The sequence below is a fragment of the Gasterosteus aculeatus genome, chromosome 12 (assembly GCF_964276395.1).
Source record: "Gasterosteus aculeatus chromosome 12, fGasAcu3.hap1.1, whole genome shotgun sequence".
Taxonomy (NCBI): Eukaryota; Metazoa; Chordata; class Actinopteri; order Perciformes; family Gasterosteidae; genus Gasterosteus; species Gasterosteus aculeatus.
The window spans coordinates 15197252-15217176 of NC_135700.1; the positions used below are offsets into that span (position 1 = coordinate 15197252).

The 19925-nt window shown below is 43.7% G+C and overlaps 1 protein-coding gene across 2 annotated transcripts in view; it reads left to right on the plus strand.

Moving 5' to 3' along the window:
- Window positions 1-18698, plus strand: part of galnt2 (UDP-N-acetyl-alpha-D-galactosamine:polypeptide N-acetylgalactosaminyltransferase 2) — a 37583-nt gene extending 18885 nt beyond the window's left edge. Inside the window, exons 2-16 of one of the 2 annotated variants that reach the window (XM_040167604.2) lie at window positions 1312-1390; window positions 3742-3895; window positions 5999-6097; window positions 6205-6272; window positions 6355-6420; window positions 6534-6655; window positions 8459-8546; window positions 11719-11806; window positions 11946-12049; window positions 12877-13003; window positions 14573-14665; window positions 15291-15374; window positions 15893-16019; window positions 16654-16773; window positions 16891-18698. In XM_040167604.2, coding sequence (XP_040023538.1) covers window positions 1312-1390; window positions 3742-3895; window positions 5999-6097; window positions 6205-6272; window positions 6355-6420; window positions 6534-6655; window positions 8459-8546; window positions 11719-11806; window positions 11946-12049; window positions 12877-13003; window positions 14573-14665; window positions 15291-15374; window positions 15893-16019; window positions 16654-16773; window positions 16891-17046 — 1575 coding nt within the window. In that variant the 3' untranslated portion in view covers window positions 17047-18698. Of the gene's footprint in view, window positions 1-1311; window positions 1391-3741; window positions 3896-5998; window positions 6098-6204; window positions 6273-6354; window positions 6421-6533; window positions 6656-8458; window positions 8547-11718; window positions 11807-11945; window positions 12050-12876; window positions 13004-14572; window positions 14666-15290; window positions 15375-15892; window positions 16047-16653; window positions 16774-16890 lie in introns of both variants that reach the window. The other variant, XM_040167593.2, reaches the window with a different exon arrangement.
- Window positions 18699-19925: the final 1227 nt, after the last annotated feature.

Below are 19925 nucleotides of genomic sequence, written 5' to 3' on the forward strand. Positions count from 1 at the left end.
GTAAATGTTGAGTTCATAAACTTTGACCTGGTGGTGAATGAATGAAGACCTGATGAAAGGACGTGAGCAGTTGAAAGGAACCAATGAAAGAGTGAGCCAATGAAAGAATAGATGACTTTTGCTTCCAGACCTCCAGGTCTTCAATCGGGGAATGAAGTAAACGATGGGGTGGGAATAAAACGTGTATTCATTTATTTATCCATCCAGAGCTTTGCTAGACGCTTTGATTTGTTCTTGGGACGATAAAGTCACGTCCGCTGGGGAAAAAAATGATTATCCAGATTCTTTTGTTCAATGTTGAGATCACGCTTCTTCATGATGATTTTAGGAGGATAGTCAGTAAGTCTCATATTGTGCTTTGTTCCTGATAATTAGTATGTCGCTCTGTAGAAATGAATAGGAAGTGCTTGATTTTAAATGCGAGTTATCTGTAAGCGGAGCAAGCAATTTTAATTCCAGTTTTGCGCTCGATCACATTAAATGAATTGTGGGAAGCTAAAACCATGATGCGGGGAGTATTTGATTAACTGTGCAGCCCTAAACCTGTGCGCACTCAGCCGACCAGACTCTGGCTACTCTGATGTGGTTTTTAATATTATGAAAAGACACAACCCCTCTAAAAGAGAATGTTTCCCTCATGTTATTCATCTTCAAACTAACTAACAGAATTGTGGGAGCTTTACAGTTATTATTTAGCTATTTATTATTGTTTAGTTTTTTCGGTTCATATAATATTACTTTTTTGTCGTCAATTTAGTTGGATAATTTTGTGTCATTACGTATGCATGTATGGTAAATAGATTGGTTAATTGGACGACTTATTGATTTGGTAATACAAATGGGCACCTGGAGGTTTTTTAAGGGCATAGCCAGGTATAAGACCAGCATGCACCTGCTTGACACATCGTTTTTACCAGCGAGCCAGAGCAACGCAGCATAGGAAAGGCAGCCAAGTTATATTGTATGTGTTTGTTGGCCTTCTGTGGAATAAATGCGAAAAGGAAAAGACTGCCAAGACAATCCGCTCTCTTGCTGCATAAAATAAACAACACTTCGACATTTATATTTTATAGGTCCCATGGACAAATGGCCACTACAAGAATGAAATGAAAGTCATGCAGAAGTTTGATAGTTACATTACATTTGTGTGATTATCAAAACAACATTGTACATTTTGCACCCAAAATCTCCTAAGTGATAGGAAGATGGATAAGAAAAGCTGCCCTCCTGGTTGTTTGCTTTCTGATGAAAGTGTGTGTATCATTGCTTATCTGTGTGTGTCTGATGATGTGTTTGCTCTGGCTGTTTCAGGATGATTGGGGCTCCAGTGACTCATCCAGTAGAAGCAAAACAGACGACAAGACTCACGGCCTGGAGACTCTGCCGCCAGGTAGGAAACACCACCCATCATGCACTACGACCTCATGCTCGGTAGCGAACACGACACGTTACAAGCCCGGCCAACAGTTTCCAGTGTTGGCTGGATAAAAGCAGATTGGGTGATATTTGCAATAGGAGATACAGATATTTACACACCTGACAGTATTATAGTGAATGACATAGATACAGGAATCTGTCTCATCTACAACCACGCCGTGTCTTATCTCAACGACTACAAATGCCACAAATACATGAAATCCTAGATATTAGGGATATTATTATATACAATTAAAAAACAAAAATTCCATATTCAAAGTCAGGATAAAGACCTCAGGGTCTGTTCAGAACCGCATTATTTCTGGTTCGAGATTGTACCAAAGGAAAAGAACGAACATGTTCCATCTGTAAATCATGTGCATGTCTGACACTGGACTCCACAGTGATGTAGCCAGAAAACGTTCCACATCCTGCTCCTAGAAGCAAAACCCTTTCCTCTTAGGAATCTGGTCGTCTTTTGACGTCACAATGCCACAGTTTTATAGCAAAGAGAACACGAAGTCCCTCTTTGACCATGTTTAAACATCCGTAAAGAAGGAAATGATAATAGACATGAAGCAGCGCGAGGCAAATGTAAAATGTTCGTCCCACTTTTATACTCTCCGCAAACCGCCCCCCATGCGCCTCCACCCGGGCTTTGAGAATCTCCGTCTCACAGTGTGGAGCGGAGCAGAATCACAGCAGACGGAGCATCTGAGCCGCGAGTTCTCATTCAGCTCTTATCGTCAGCCGCCCGTCCCTCCCCCAGCCGGTGACCTGCGGAAGCCGAACGCACACTTCTAGCTGATCCAGCGCTGTAAATGGAATCCAATTTCAATGTTGAAGTGGTAACGTTTCAACTTCAGGGGTGACTTTACACAATTACAACAACACCATCACAACAAGAAGACGGGAGGAGAATAGGAGAGTGAGAGAGAGAGTGAAGGACCGTGGTAGCAGGGAGTGTGAAAGAGTGAATGCTCGGGCTGTTGTGCTCTGCACCAAGGCTCTTTATAATTAATACAGTCTATTTGCATGGTTCCAGTGTCATGGTTTTCATGCATTCAATTACACACCAATTTCTCACATCGTCTTTTAAATTCATGAGTTTGAGGGTTCAGCACAGATGGGTGCAGGTGAGCCTGCCAGTGGCCCTTCCTTTAGGAAAGCACCTTTCCCCAGTCCTAACCAGGACATCGCACCACAGCCGGCTAAAGAGATCATGGGAGAGACGACAGCTGAATGAATAATCCCAGCGAGAGGCGGACGGTTAATCTGCGTTCAGTGGGTTTGGGGAGGAAAAAGACAAATAGGAGGATTGAAAAAGACACGGCGAGATAAAGACGTTCGAGTTGTGGGCTGAACGCTCTCAAAGTTCAAACGCTAATTTCCCCGTATTAATTGCTCGCCGCACACTGATCATGGATATCAGCAAGGACATCACATGACGCGCACAGCGGCGTCTCCGAGGCACCGCTGTGCTGACGGATCCATGCAAGCTTCCACTAACCAGCATGCCAGACACATTCAGAGACACACATACACACACACCCGCTATCACGGACGCACTTCTCCATACTGAGAGATGGTGTAATCTCACGCCGCCACATGCTTAACACAAGTCATTAGCATAGCAGCTGCACTCGGCTAATTAGTTGCGTTATTATTCGTGTGTGCGTCTCGGGTAGTCGGTGATAAAAGTGTGATATCAAACATGACAACTTTCTCTATTTGGTGCACAATGATTTCCGTAATCTGGCCGGGCAGACCTGTGCATGCACGATAATGACCAATGTATATTTTAGGCAGCAGTAAATGACTAGATTCACCAGGAATTCTTTTCTATCTCAGTGGAGTGCAAATGTTCTCTTGTGTTTTCTAGCTTTTCTAAAGTGGCCTGGCCTTGTCCTCAGTGTCTCACGCAAGCAGCACAAACCTCAGTCAGCTTTCCTCGCTGCCAGGCTGCCGCCCTGTCGAGCAGCAGCTTGAAGCAGCCGAGCCTCCTTCCTGTCAGTCATGAAGGATTCTTGCATCAGCCAGGCTGCTGCTTACATTTCATATTCCCACTGACGTATAATCCCATTTATTCCTGAGACATACTTTCTTAGTCTTTTCGAAGGTTTAAACAGCATGTTTGGTGGCAGCTTTTATATTTGGATATGCTGTTTATTTATTATGTATTTCCCTCTGCGGATGTGTTTTCTTATTGAATCTCCGACGTAAAATTTGTTTATCTGAAAGTTCAAAACTTGGCCACGTGGCCATGATAGCTGAATGGGGACTTCTATGGATCTTTATTAACTGTGTGTGTGTGTGTGTGTCCAGGTAAGGTGCGCTGGCAGGACTTTGACCAGGACCTGTATGTTGGAGCAACGGTGGTCCGACCGGGTCAGGACCCGTACGCCAGGAACAAGTTCAACCAGGTGGAGAGCGACAAACTGCGAATGGACAGAGCCGTGCCGGACACGAGACATGACCAGTATGTATCTCTGTTATTACGCTCGCTGCCTGCGTCATTCTGCTTTTACTGTGAAATTACAGGGGTTTTCTGTGTGCGTACCGCCCTTTGTCGTCTGCAAGTACCAGACTGGATAAGATCTCCTGGAAACCCCTCCTAGTGGTCTAAGATGATCTCAGGGAAGTGGCAGCAAAGCAGACGCCCACTGTTGGCCGTCTGCGGCATAAATAACAAAAGACATTCTCCTGACGGCTTTATATTGGTCTGTTTGTTTGGGATATTGGTCATGCTCAATAAATATACTACTTATTTTAGACCATAGTATTCTAAGAATTAAGTCTGAGCTCTATAAAACCTGCGCACAACTTTCCTTTCCCCGTTTTATTTGTTTCATTTTCTGCACCTTTTGCCTCCTCACCCTTCATGGCTTTCTCTCATAAAGCAAAGAGTTGAAGTACATTCCAAAATTATGGCTCCAAAAGCAGATTTCTGCTCTCAGAAAGACTGATAGAAGAGGTGGTATTTCGAGATGTGGAATTTTATCAAACAAAAGAAATGTCATATTCATGATAAGTGAGTGTGAGTCCGTGTGTGAACTGGTCGACTACACAAACAGGATGTTCCTACTCACGCTGGACCTGTTCTGCGTAAGAGGAGCTGTTATGGGCTTTTGTTTGTGGGCTGTGCCTCATCCTGCTCCCAACAGACATTATGCAGAAGTTTAGTGTTTAGCTCAAAGATGTTTCATCTCAAAGTGCTCTCTGGGATTTTATTGAAGTTTATTTAACGTATGTAAAGTCTGATATCTTAAGTGTTTCAACGGGAGCAGAGGGGATGATACACAGAATATTAAGGCTTTAATTAGAATGAATTATGACTACAGAAAGCAAAAGTAATACTTACACAGTAACACTTTGTGACCTTTTTTGTGTATGAAACCCAGAAATGGAGTGCAGCGGGTGAGCTTACATGATGCCCGGGGATTTCTGAATTTAGCTGTAAAAAAAAAGTAGTGAAAGTGCTGGCAAAACAGCATATCAGCTGTTTGGTTCCCTCAGAATCCGTCAAGATGCACATTGTGTGATTCAAAGACTATTTTTGTAAAGGTTGTGGTGCAGCCTCGCTGACATATCGACCCGACTGAGACAGCAGGAGCCATTAGCGAGCTAGAAGAGCAGCGATGTGTCTCTCATTGATCTGGTATCGATGACTCATGTGCACGGCATTCGGCAGCGCAGATTTGTGACGGTTTTCCACAACAACAAGCCGAGGCTACTTCAGTTTAAGACTAGAGAATATATATCTTTAATTCTCAGGCTTTAAAACACACACACACACACACACACACAAGCGCTAGAGAGGCTCAGGAGGATCGTTTCCATTCAAGAGTGATGCGGCTTTAAATTGTTTTGTGTTCAGGGTTTTAAAGCCATTGCTGCTCTGACAGACGGGTGCGGTGACAAAAGGGCCGTGCACACTTTAATCACAGCGTGAACCTCCACTGTCCTCTTTAAATAGCGCATGCTGTACACTTGGTTAAAGCCCCTTAGGCGTCTTTTAAATTATAGGCGATAACGCGTTAATGAATCTCGTGCTATGTATGTATGTATAACAAGGCATCACTACAGGATTTATTCTTCCTCCCCATGACTCCTTTTCTGATGTCGTGTCCCATCACCCACATTCCTCACTTTTAAGTAGATTTGTCTCTGGCTGACATGCACACGCACGTACACAACCTCATGGGATTCTTGCCCTGCGGTCCTCAAAACCTTCTGTCAGTCCCAGCTTCAGCAGAGCATTACTCAGTGTGTGTGTGTGTGTGTGTGTGTGTGTGTGTGTGTGTGTGTGTGTGTGTGTGTGTGTGTGTGTGTGTGTGTGTGTGTGTGTGTGTGTGTGTGTGTGTGTGTGTGTGTGTGTGTGTGTGTGTGTGTGTGTGTGTGTGTGTGTGTATTGAGTCCCACGTATAGTGTTCATGTATTCAGAATCTTTTTAGTTTCAGCTCTGCTCGCACATTCAGCCGTGCGCTCTCCTGTGCGTGAGATTGTTTGTGCACAATAGTGCGCGTTCGATTGTCTGTATTTCTTTCAACTGCTGATAGCGAGGCTTTCTTTGGGTCTTTAGTTGCAGACATAAACAGTGGAAGTCCGACCTGCCGGCCTCCAGCGTGGTCATCACCTTCCACAACGAAGCTCGCTCGGCTCTGCTGCGGACTGTGGTCAGGTAGGTGAATGGTGTGTGTGCTGTCCACTTAGAAAACATTTCTTCTTTTCTCACCTTTTTGAATATGTTTTACCTTCCTATAAATTGCCTCTGCCTTCTCGGTTTAGTGTCCTGAAGAAAAGTCCTTCCCACCTGGTCAAAGAGATCATTCTGGTCGACGACTACAGCGATAACGGTGAGCGATTCACGCGAAGCAAACGTTCCCGCCAAAACAAACCCGGCGAGTTGAGTAATGACCGACTTTGTGTGCGTTTCAGCGGAGGACGGATCGCTGCTGGGGAAAATGGAAAAAGTCCGTGTGTTGAGGAACGACCGCAGAGAAGGTAGTTGGAACGTTTTACTAAAAATGCATCTCTTCACTGTTTTCATGAATGCAATGATTCACCGGGGTTTGATGACTGGGTGAAATCATTCTAAATGTTTCATGTTCGCACAGGACTGATGCGTTCAAGGGTTCGTGGTGCAGATGCCGCCACGGCGCCCGTCCTCACCTTCTTGGACTCTCACTGTGAATGTAACGACCACTGGCTGGAGCCGCTGCTCGAGAGAGTGGCTGAGGTACACACACACACACACACACACACACACACACACTTCTATACAGTAAAATCAGTCAAATATATTATCATCAAAGAAAGGAAAAGAGAAACAAGTCCTAGCAGATGATCAAGTAAAGGGTTTAAAAGTTGTGATGTCAAAGGATAACTTGAACATTGAACCTATTTTCCCATCTGTTTTTATATTTTACGTCCCCGTTAGTCACTCTGGGGAAAAAGTGTTAAAGTGCCGAAGTTGCCTTTTCGTAGCTCAAAAAGTCAGAGTGTGATACTGTAAGTCTCTGAACAACCAACACAGACCCTGAACACCAGCTCACCGTTTGGTGACATCACTCTCTATGACCTCCTCCTTTGTACAAACATTTCTACATTAGTTTTGTTTAGTATGTTTTTTCAGGATTTTTGGCCTCAGCGGTGAAGATGTATTACATGTCCTCACATTTAAATATAAATAAAATAATAAATACATTACTTTTAACTCATTTAATATTTTGTATGTTAGTAGTTTCAACGTAACATTTCATCTTTAAAAGTATCTGATTCATTCATTCATTTAATATAAAACAAAAACTAAAAAGGATTCTTGAAGAGCTTTTCACAGATGTACTAAAGCTCAGGGCAAGAAACGGCTTCACGTTGATGATAATAATTCATATTTGTCTGTTAATCAGCTTTCCTTCATTCGGTCACATAGAGGTCAGAGATCAGGGTCCACTACAAAGCAGCTCCCCTGGTGTCAGTCAGTGTTTTATTAAAGCAAGGAGTGCATGACTTCAATAACACAGGAATGTTTGCAGCCCTTCAGAATAAAAGCACATTTTCACTGCTCGAAAAAAAAATCACATTTACTTTTTCTAATCTGACCTGGTTAAAATGTCCTTATATTAACCTTGTATTATAAAGAGTAATCATCAGTCAATGATACATGGGGATGCAGATTTTACTTGTCAGTGTAGTTCTATAAAAAAATGCTTTTCACCAGGATTGTTTGAATTTAAAAAGACAGACCTCTCACTCGTTTCTTTACTTATCTTCCACACCGAGTTGTAAAATGAATTTACTCTAACAGAATAAACATAAGCTCCATAAAAGATTAACAGTGTGTTGATAATTTAAGTGAAGTTGTTCAGCAATGACTAGAGAGGGAATCTCTTGATTAAATGTGACCTCAGTCTAAAGTGGGGCGTTGTTAAAAATCAAGGTTGTTCATTAATTATTTATCCGAAATGACTGGAAATAGTCTGATGGAGCATTTGATCCTCCCGAACGTGGCGTTTTGCCGTTCCCTAGTTGATAAACGCCTTAAGCCAAATCCAAAACATTTTACTGCAGAATATTTGACTTTGCTTCTCTTTGCTTTGGTTGCACCTCTAAATAATGAATCACTCAATGCAAAACAGAAAGGACAAAAAAATGCAGTCTGTGTGGGTGAAACCTCATGTGTCATATCAAAAGGTTTGGAAACAAAATAAATAAACCACCTCGCTTCCTCTGAGGCCTGTTTATGTTGTTGTCATTGTGGCACTTGAGAAATCCTCTCCCCTGCTGTAAAATGTGACTGTGAGAGTGTTTTATTGTAGAAAAGGGTTACTTTACACACGGCTTTACTTTCAGCTTCATAAACACTGCAATAAACTAAACATTTGACTCATTGGTGTTGAGGGAATGTTTACATCTGCTCCTCACAAAACACGAAAAGCCTGCACTCTGGTACATTTGAACTAATGAGCCACGTTTCCTGTTATTCCCATTCGGAGATTGTTCAGGACAAATTGGTGATTCTGTCTTCGTCCTTTCTTCTAAGGACAAGACGAGAGTAGTGTCTCCCATCATTGATGTCATCAACATGGACAATTTCCAGTACGTAGGAGCCTCGGCCGACCTGAAAGGAGGTACAGTACACATGATGGGTGCTTAGCTTCTAGATCAGCGGTTCCCAAACTTTTTTTCCTGCGCACCCCCTTCCATGTCTCAACCGGGTTGGCGCACCCCCAATTCACACTTGAAAAAAAAACGCAACAAAACTTTGTTTTATCGTCATATAGACTCATGTTTAAACATGCGCAAATAACCACAACACGCATGACAATAACAACATCAACACAAGCTGAATTAAAATGCAATGAATTACAAACGATCCACAACATTAAAAAGAATAGGCTCCGAAATAGATAAAATAAATAAAAACGGAAACTTCAAGTGCGACAATAAAATTAGCCTACACACGATCCACAACATAATTAAGTAACAAAGAGCGGCTCAAACATAAACTAAATTAAAAGACAATAAAAGAGAATCCATCTGCAAGTCTAGCGCAAAAGTCGCTCAGCCTGGAGAGAGAGAGAGAGAGAGAGAGAGAGAGAGAGAGAGAGAGAGAGAGAGAGAGAGAGAGAGAGAGAGAGAGAGAGAGAGAGAGAGAGAGAGAGAGAGAGAGAGAGAGAGAGAGAGAGAGAGAGAGAGAGAGAGAGAGAGAGAGAGAGAGAGAGAGAGAGAGAGAGAGAGAGAGAGAGAGAGAGAGAGAGAGAGAGAATGTGTTAGTATTCCCAACACCCATGTTAATGCGACGGGTGGGCTTGCATCTTGGCACAAAGCTCTTCAAAGTTTGGCGCAATGGAAGACAGTTTAAGCCGCAATTCCTTCTCAACATCATCCAGTCTTTGCCGATGTTTAGTTTTAACTGCTGCCATAGCAGAGAAACCAGCCTCGCAGAGATAAGTTGTGGCGAAGGGCATCAAAACTCTCAAGGCTTGCTTTGCCAAGACTGCGTATGATGTCAGTGACTCGGTCCAAAAATCCACAAGTGGCTTTCGTTTGAACTGTAACTGCAGTGCTCCATCAGATGACAGCTCGATCAGCTGCTCCTGCTCGTGAAATGACAGCTGTGGGACGGGCAGGGAAACTTCAAATGGGTTGCGAATCCAAGCGCCAGATGTGTCCATAGGTGGAAAGTGTTTCCGTAGCTGCTCGGCGAGTTGGTTGAGGTGTTCAATTATGAGCGTTTTTACATGCTCACCCAGGTGCACGTCATTTTCCACCAAGAACTCGTGAAGCGTAGGGAAACACGGGTGTGTGTTCCCACTCACACAACTTGCCCAGAACCGTAGCTTCTTTATCATGGCCTCAACCCTGTCTTGTGTGTTGAACACAGTTACACTGACTCCCTGCAGACTTAGATTGAGTTCATTCAGAGCTGAGAAGATGTCCGCTAGATAGGCGAGCCTTTTCAGAAAATCTTCGTCATGCATACTGGTGGCCAAATGAAACGGATTCTCCTCAAAAAACTGCTGCAATTCGTGCCGGAGTTCAAAGAGCCTTGTCAGCACTTTGCCGCGGGACAGCCAACGCACCTCTGTGTGCAGCAGCAGTGATTTGTGTTCGCTGCCCATCTCGTTACATAACAGTGTGAATATTCGTGAATTTAGTGGACGAGCTTTAATGAAGTTCACCAGTTTGACTGCGTCGTTCAGCGCTGCAAGTAGATCAGCTGGCATGTTTTTGGCTGCGAGGGCCTCTCTGTGAATACTGCAGTGTAACCAGCTGATGGATGGGCAGACTCTCCTAATATGAGCTATAAGCCCTGTGTGTTTCCCCGTCATTGATTTTGCCCCGTCTGTGCAAATTCCCACACAGCGCTCCCAGTCGATGCCATTGGTCCTCATAAAAACGTCAATTAAATTGAAGATTTCCTGTCCGGTTGTTCGGGTAGCAAGGGGCCGACAGAACAAAAACTCTTCTTGTACCGATCCTTCAAAAAGGTAACGGACATAGAGAAGAAGATTGGCCAGATTTGCAACATCTGTAGACTCGTCTACTTGCAGAGAGTAAAACTCACTTTTCTTCACACGGCTGAGTATTACAGCCAGGATGTCTTCAGACATGGCATCAATGCGGCGCGACACAGTGTTATTGGACACAGGAATCATGTCCAACTTTTTTGCCTCTTTCTCTCCAATCATACACGCCACCATTTCTTTGGCCGCTGGCAAACACACGTCTTCGGCCATTGTGTGCGGCAGCCCCTTTCTCCCTAGTCTGTAACTGAGCAGATATGAAGCCCGTAGTGCGTCTTTCGTAGACCCAACGCATGAATGAAACTGCATTTTCTTTTGGCTTTTCTGCAACTCCTCCAATTTCGCTTTAAAAAATGTAAGGGGCTTGTGACTTAAATGGCCATGCTTCGTGTGCATGTGACGACGGAGATAAGATGGCTTCAGACAGCTGTTTGCTAGAACCTCACTGCACAACACGCACTGCGGCTTCGGACAATCTGTATCGCCGATCCAAGTGAAGCCCAGACCCAGATAATTGTCATCATATTTTCTTCTTTTTTTTCCCGTCTGGTGTTCACCCTCATCACTTCTTTTTTGGCATCTCCTACCCTGCTCTTCGGTTTCCTCCCGTGCATCTTCTGACTCCCGCTCATTTTCTGTCTCTATCCTCTCCGTCTCTGTTGCCTCCAAATCCTCTCTCTCTCTTGGTCCCTCTCCTCCTTCGTGACTAATAACTTTATTATAAGACGTCCCACTTGACAGTTTCCCTGATTTCAGCCAGTTAAGCATATTTACACAATCAATGAAACGAGTTGGCGCGCATATTGCCTAGCGGCTGCAGTGTATGAAAGAAGAGCATGCGTAGAAGAAGACAGCTGCTGTCTTCTTCTACGTTTCTATCAAAAAATAATATATTATAGTATTTATATTTAAAATAAAAGCGATTACAAAGGAAATGTTTACTTACTTTCATGCTTTTTTATTGTATGGAAAAATCCTTTTATATATGTCAATGAAAAAATCCCACTTAAAAAAACTGACCGCCATTATATTTTTCCTCTCGCGCACCCCCTGGTGGCAGCTCCACACTTTGGGAATGGCTGTTCTAGATGCATTGATATCTACCTACTTTATTGTTAGTTTTCACACTTGCGCAAAGGATCCATTACCAGGTTTAGGATTTGTGCCCTCTGTGCTGACACGTGAACACAAGTGATCTCAGGCAACTGTGACCTGATCCCAACTAAATGTCGTTGTCCTTTCGTCCTCTGCCTGGCTGTGTTGGTGTCGGTAGGTTTTGACTGGAATCTGGTGTTCAAATGGGACTACATGACTCTGGATCAGAGGCGAGCCAGACAAGGAAACCCCATCGCCCCAATTAAGTGAGACATTCTCACTCACGCATCTACTCCAGTGATCAGACCAACAGACACACCTTTCTGGTCCATTTTCCACTTGTCCTAATCTGCTCTTTTTCACGCTCCATCTACCTGCCATCTCTCTCTCTCTCTGCCTCTGCAGGACTCCAATGATTGCAGGGGGGCTGTTCGTCATGGATAAGGATTACTTTGAGCTGCTGGGAAAGTACGACATGATGATGGACGTGTGGGGAGGAGAAAACCTCGGTGAGTGGCGCTAACGTCTAAATGCAAATCCAGACGAGCCACCGTGGAGCATGATAACTGTGGACAGACAGCGGTGGTTAGAATATGAAAATAGGACGGTCACAGATGAATAGTAAATGTAAAGGTGAGCGAAAGAAACAAATAAACTTGAAAGTAAAATGATGATGTCAGTCTTTGCCAATACAATTCTCTGTTGTAATGCGTTTCATCCCTACTGCCTCACTCCCGACTATCTGCCTCTTGACTTGACGGCTGTGACAGGAGTCTTACCCGAGGCACTGAAGAGTTTTGGGAAATTCAGTTTTATACTTGCTTGAGAGAGGTGAATGAGCAGATATATGTCACAAGTCTAATGTCTAATTTAGACTAATGATTTAGAGCTGGATTGACAATTCAGGAATTAGGCAACATTTATTGCCATAATATATCAGACATACAAGGAATTTGACTTGGCGGTTGGTGCGTAAACAGCGGACAGTACGACAATGGACGACAAGACAACAGTGCACAAGGAATAAAATAAAATGTATAATGCTATGGGTTATTAGTATTATTATTATCCCATAAAAACAATATTGGACTCCAATAGGTGTTCATTTAAACAACACGTGTTGGAATGCAGACAATGAGGGAAGCTGACAATAACCGTTCACTGGCAAACAGTAACGAGGACTGAGTTGACAACAATACAAGACATCTTACTGCTTTCAAATAAGCTACTGTGGTATTTTTTAGAGAAAGTTTGTTGGATCAAGTGTGTGTGTGTGTGTGTGTGTGTGTGTGTGTGTGTGTGTGTGTGTGTGTGTGTGTGTGTGTGTGTGTTTTAGAGATCTCATTTCGCGTGTGGCAGTGTGGTGGCAGTCTGGAGATCATCCCCTGTAGCAGAGTTGGCCACGTCTTCAGGAAACAGCATCCTTACACCTTCCCGGGGGGCAGCGGGACTGTATTTGCAAGGTAACACACACACACACACGCATTCACCAAGAGCGTTGAAGACTCATTAACTATCCAGGCTACTCTTATCCCAATAATTCATTAAATTACTGAAGCACAGAATGTCCCATTTACACAAGTTTAATTATTAAACAATTCACTATTTCTTCAAAGTTATATTTTGAATATGCTTAGTTGGCAAACTCCTAATGCTGAAGAAGACCATGTGATATAAACGAAAAGCTTCCCAACAGCTGCTTCATGGACCTTTTCCCGACATCTAATTCCCAACAGCTGCTTCATGGACCTTTTCCCGACATCTAAGTTGCACCATGATATTACAACAACCAAAATACCAGATGGCATCAAATCTAATATTATATCTGATATCAATGTGTTGACGTATTGAGCAGCTTTGATCATTTTATTTCTTGTTTGTGAAATATTGTAACCATGATTTTTTTTTTTGTATTATTGGTGTATTATTTTTGTATTTGGGTTCGTTAACATTATGTAGGTCTTATAAGTTCCTGATTAGTACAAACTGCTGACAACATCCGGTGCAGATGTGTCGGGATTCAAAGCAATTATTCCCAGATACGGTGAAGCCAGTTGCATGTTGCTAATAGTAGATGCTGTCTGGTGAGTTCACTGATGTTCAGATGCCTCTGTTCAACTAATCGAGGCATCTAGTAGCTGGTTCCCTTCAAAGTCCCCTTCAAAGATTCACAAGTACAGGCTTAAGGCTTCCATCGGTGTGTGCTGTCACAACTTCTTCAAATGTTTTTAGCTGACTGACAAGAGCTGGAACCTACAACCATTTTCAATACTGATTTCATCTGACGATTTCTGACGATGTCAAGCACAATTTAACAAAGTCTAAGGTGATTTCTTTGGATCGCTAGTTTTGTACAATTAAAGATATTCAGTTTATTATTACTCAAAACTAAAAAAGCATAACCTTAAAACTGTCAAGCTGAAACAAGGGAATGTTTTTGTTTTTTGCTTTAAAAAAAAGCAATTGTCCCAATGGCTTCCGATTAGTTGTAATGACAATTAATTAATTAATTAATCAACTGAAATGACTTTGCTGTTCACCGTGCCATGAAAATCTTCCCAAATGTGGAAAACCGACTCCTTTTTCCCCCACAGTAATTCTAACTCTGCTTCATGGGACAGAGCCTGGGTAAATATCGCAGTGCAGCTGCGAGTGTCGAGTGGCTTCAATTAATGTGTACTCAGCCTGGCACGTTTAAAGGCAAAATTTAGTCAAAATCCATCAAACCTGAACACACTGACATGATTAAATGGTTTTATATTCAGTGTGCTCCTTAAAACGCCTTAACTTGCCTGAGAATTGTTGTGTTCTTTTAACCCTTCTTCAGAATGAAAGTAATCCACTGCTGTGTCACTTCATGTGAACGCACTGTGTTTATTTTGACTCCTATGCTAAATCATCAAAAAAGTCTCTGGCCACAACTCAAGGGCCGGCCTCGGCCAAAGAAATATCTAGTCCAAACTCCATGTTGTTGCATTTTTCTTCATCCCGGTCACCCTCCCCTCATATTGCTTTTCTCACCTGTTCCTCAGGAACACCAGGAGAGCAGCAGAGGTGTGGATGGACGAGTTTAAAAACTTCTACTACGCTGCCGTCCCCTCGGCGAGAAATGTCCCCTACGGAAAGTAAGTACCAGTCGGACGGCATCCATAACAGCTAAATACTAAAACTAAGAAAGCGGTCTCTGGGCACGTTCACTGAATTGCCAATTAGAATAATGTCAGCTCACAAAGAACTGTTTGTGAGCTCACAAAGAACCGGGCTACTGCTTTTGATGAAGTGGCAGTTAACGGGTCTTATAAGAGGGCAGACGTCAATAGGCTGCCATATTAATTGGACGGCTTACGTCAAAGCAAAATAAAATGATGCACGTGCAACTCTTTGGTAAAGAGGAGCCAGGATCCATAATAAACAGGCTGGTTGTAGAGGACACGCATTGTTCTTGTGTGTTTCTGATCTGCCTCATAGCTGACTGCTGCTGGGAGCCTCCCCCCCCCCCCCCCCACACTTATCTCAGAGTGAGCCACACAGCAACGAGGCCCCCGTCTGCGGTTTCACCAGACGAATCGTGTGACCTTGTGGGAACACTCGGGTCATCTCCCTCCAGTGCCAACCGCAACAGTCATTTCGCCCCCCCCCGGCCTCCACTCTCTGCCCTAACAGAGTGGCTATAACTCAATGAGTGTTGCTTTGAGATCCACAAGTGATCAGCTCTAACATTCCCCCCCTGTGTCCTTCACGCTCTCACAGCATCCAGAGTCGCATGGAGATGAAGAAGAGATTAGGATGCCAGCCGTTCAAATGGTACCTGGAGAACGTCTACCCTGAGCTGCGGTGAGAAGATGATTGCATATTATGTTATATGACAGGGTACGTTTTATGACCCGTGATAAAATAAGGGTTAAATGGCACTTAAGCGTACCTCCCACCTGAGGTTGAGTAATAAGAGGGCTCGGTTTGTTTGAGATCACAGCTGTGCCGGGAGCATCAGTGTGACTGTGATCTCCGGTTTGATGTTTCATGCTTTAACAAGACAAATGACTGGTGACACTAATGACTAACCCATACTAGCAATTATGCCTCTGGCACATTACATCGTGGATGGTTTGCAATTTGGCACTGAATGGGATTAATTATGCATGTTCTTCATTTTAATAATTTCAGATGTAATAAGGTCGTATACCTACGACGTGTAGGAAGAAAATAGTACAAAAGCATTGTTCTTCTGTCCTCCTATAGTGTTATCTTCCACTGCACACTAATGAAAGAATAAAGCCGTACTGTCTTCATGGATCTGTCATGATGGGGTAACATTTAAACAACACAGTGTGTGTGTGTGTGCGCGTGTTCAGAGTCCCGGACCACCAGGACATCGCATTTGGGGCGTTGCAGCAGGGAGGAAACTGTCTGGACACTCTGGGACATTTCGCCGACGGCGTGGTGGGTGTCTACGAATGCCACAACGCCGGAGGAAACCAGGTAGCGTTACTGCGACGACACACTCAGGTCAGCTTGCCAAATTCGTTGCTCTAAATACACTGGTGGCGGTAAGTGGTGGCACTACGGGTGCTAGCGCATGGGAGTATGTCAAGGAGGGCCTCTGTTCAGAGTCTCATGACACACGCTGACTTTTATTAGCAAGACTGTAGTAACAATAAAAGAGAAGAGAATGCAGCAAGAGAATGAATATGAATGAATATCTTTACAGTTAACACGGGGAATCTGTCTGTCAGGTCAAGCTGCAAGCTTGCACACTGACACATTTCATACGGAGCACCTGGATATGGAATTACTTTAACTTTGCTCCAAATGTCTTTGAAGACGTTTTAATGAGGATTTGAAGCATAGGCTTGTGTCTGCAGTTTCTCAAATGGCTCATTCCTAATATAGATGACAGGTGTTATGGTCTTTCTGGGGAAGCTGAAGTCCCATAAAGTTCACAGATATTGCTTGTACACATCCTTTGTTTGATGCGTATTTTATGTGTCAAGTCCAAGCGGATGCTGCTCTCACTCTCAGGTATTGTCCACTTGTCCATACACAACAACTAGGATCATCCCTAACCCCAGTGTTTGGACATGCAGAAGTAATGTTGTTATCCCTTTCTGTAAAGGAGTGGGCCCTGACCAAGGACAAGTCGGTGAAACACATGGACTTGTGCCTGACTGTGGTGGACCGAACGGCGGGCTCCCTCATCAAGCTGCAGGGCTGTCGAGAGAACGACAGCAGACAGGTACAAACAAGCTCCGGCTTCGCTCGGACGTTTTTACCGGAGCTGACCTCTCGATTATCGGTGCACGTTTCTTAACGTCTCTAATACGGGGGCCATGTCATTGTCGTGTCTCCCCAGAAATGGGAGCAGATTGAGTCCAACTCGAAGCTCCGTCACCTGGGCAGTAACCTGTGCCTGGACAGCCGCAGCGCCAGGATGGGCGGACTCACCGTGGAGGTCTGCAGCCCGAGCCTCAACCAGCAGTGGAAGTTCACCCTCAATTTACAATCATAGGGGGCGCTACCAAACCCCTCCCCTCCTCCCCGCCCCTCCCCCCCCCCCCCCCGGGCACAGCTGGATAAATGGATAGAGGCACCAACGGACTCTGAAACACAGATAAAGAGATGGAAACTTGAGACTTGAGGAGAAAGACAAACCGATGGATGAATCGATCCCTCGCTTGTCCTCCGCCTGCTGAGAGGAGCTGCCAGTCACGTCTATACACCTCTCCCCCACCCTCACCCCGCCCAGTGTAACAAAGAGCCACACTGACCCGGGGAGGGGCTTGTAGACCATATTGGAGCTGGATGGTGACTGTGATGATCATGATGAGGATAAAAGCGATGAAGAGGCTTTCCATCCAAACTACATACCTCAGTGTTTCTTCATTGATGGTTCCAGAGGTTCATTTTTTTTGTTTTACTTACTTTAATAATGATGAGGTTTACCTTGTAATTGTATTATTTTATTGTTAATATTTTTTATCACTTGCTGTTAACTTTTCACCGAGGTTTCGCAGAAGTTAGGTTGTTTTTTTTCTGTTCTTTATTGAACGGGACGATGTTGTTGCTCGTCTCCCCCCCTCTCTCTCTCTCTCTCTCTCTCTCTGTCTCTCGCTCTCGCTCTCTCGGCCACCACACCGAGCCAGAGCTCGGGCCTACAGCTAGATTCTGGATCTACGTCAGATGGAGGCTTCAGGTTGCGGTTCTGGGAATAGAGGGACGTGAAAGGAGGAAAATAGACTCGAAAATCTTGTGCACCCCTCATTTGTTCACAGGATCGACAGAAAACAGAGGCAACGTGGAGAAAAGAATGCTGTGATTTCTGATTGTGTCTTGGTGAAGGAGGGTGGAGGAGGAAGGGGTGCATGGAGGAACTTCTCTTGCTTTGGCCCTCACAGCCAGGAAGTGTCTTGAAGCCACCGCTCAGGATTTGCTGTTTGTTGTCGGGCTGTAGCACTGGCTGCCACAGCAGCTCCACTTCTACACCATTATGTCTCTAAAGGAACGATACAAAGGAGAAGAAAAAAAAGTCTCTTAACAAAAATTGTATTTTTTGTTTATTGTCGGTGGAAAAAAAAACGATAATTGAACCAAATTTCGAATGGATGTTTTTGTGTTTGAGGAATACCAGATGACTGATTAAAGGAGTTTTTTCTTTACGTACTGTCGCTGCTCTCTAACTGCTGCCTGTGGAGCAGCTCGGTTTATACATCTTCTTTGCCTGTGTCTATTCTTGCCATCGTAGTACGGTGACTGTACAAACCACACTCACGCAGAAGTTCATTATGCAGCTTTTTCCCCTGCGTTGGCTAAAAAAGGATATTTGTACATTTATAATATACTCTCAAACACCTGCCTGATTCTGCGTGGCACTAGAAGGAAACACCAGCGCTCATATGTGACCACCATTTCGCCTCGATGACGAGTAAAACCTGGCTTATACCAGTCTGTGATCAGATATCGGCAAAAAAGAAAACCTGGCAGCAGTCAAATGTGCGTGCACACCTTTTCTAACCAGCTCCTTCAAGCTGCATCAACAACCAGTTCCCCACATTTGCACTCGGTTACAAATGATTCCTATCAGCATTTTTTTTGTATTTGTTGTTTCTGTTGGAGGGGCCATCCATTCAGAAGTTAGAAACTGCAATAAACAAGGTTCCACTGTTGGTCCTCCCTCTGTTTCTGCTTAAGGTGAGCAGGTTCTTCTGTTTGAACAAGCAGAACTTCACAGTTTTACCTGATGCAAAGTACGAGTAAGAACACAAGCTACTTCACACCGTGGAACAAAATCTCATTGCCACTTGTTTTTTTTTCTTACTTGAAATCAGTGTTACTGATTTACAGCACATGTTCCTGTTTGCTAGTTTGTCGCTGGCAGTCTTTCCAGGGCTTCAACATGAGCTTTTCTGCTATGTTCCTCTTTATTGCTGGTCCCTGTAATAATAATTACAGTAACAATGGTGCAGTTTGGGTTATTGGTTCTGATTAAATTTGGAGGAACACTTGGCAACAACAAACACCAAGGATCTTTGAACGGATAATCAGCACTGTACAAAAGATATGGCTCATAAAAATCACATCCTCTATTTCTGGGTTTATTCAAGGAATAATTGGTTCATTCAAGTGTTCGTTAATGTCAAATCTTCTGTTTTCTTTCTTTCTCTCCATCGCTCACATTCACGCCGTTACCTGTAAATGTTGATTTCTTTGCTTTTACTGTGTTACCTAATGGACAAAGACAGCGCTTCATGCTCGATGAGCTGTCTGATACGTCTTCTATCTCTTTGTTTGTGTGCTGCCGTTTTGTTCCTTGTACCCGTTGGCCTTGTCTCAAACACTCGCACGTTTGTGCGCAGTGTGAGCGGAGTGGAGAAGGTCAACTGAGACTGCGGCAGGTTGAAAAGCCTGCGCAGTGACTTGACAGGTCGCTGCGTTGAGCTGCAAGGCCTGGATGTGAGGAAGGGCCCGAACCTGATTTAATGTTTCAGTTCATGTCTTTAATGTTACATTCTCCACTAAATAATGGAAATGCGTTGTTGTTTTTTTCTACAGACGAACATGAAACATTCTCAGTTGTCTTGACTTAAGTATGTTGCAAATCGATAATTGTAATGGAAGATTGACTGTGTACGTTTCCTCAATTTATCCACCCAACAGCTTTTGCGGTTCCATAATCTGTTCTTTGAGCCTGAACTAATGATAATTTAGTGGTCAGATCTGAGGTTTGGGCTTTCTTTGGATAAAAAGAATACCCTACGGATTTTGTGTTTAGGTACTTTCATTTTCTATCAATTATTCCATTACATCGCCTTGATAAGAGTTTGGGTCTTTAATAGGGTACATGTGTAAAAATGGTCTCCTAACTTGATGTCTTTAACATCAAAAACTGCA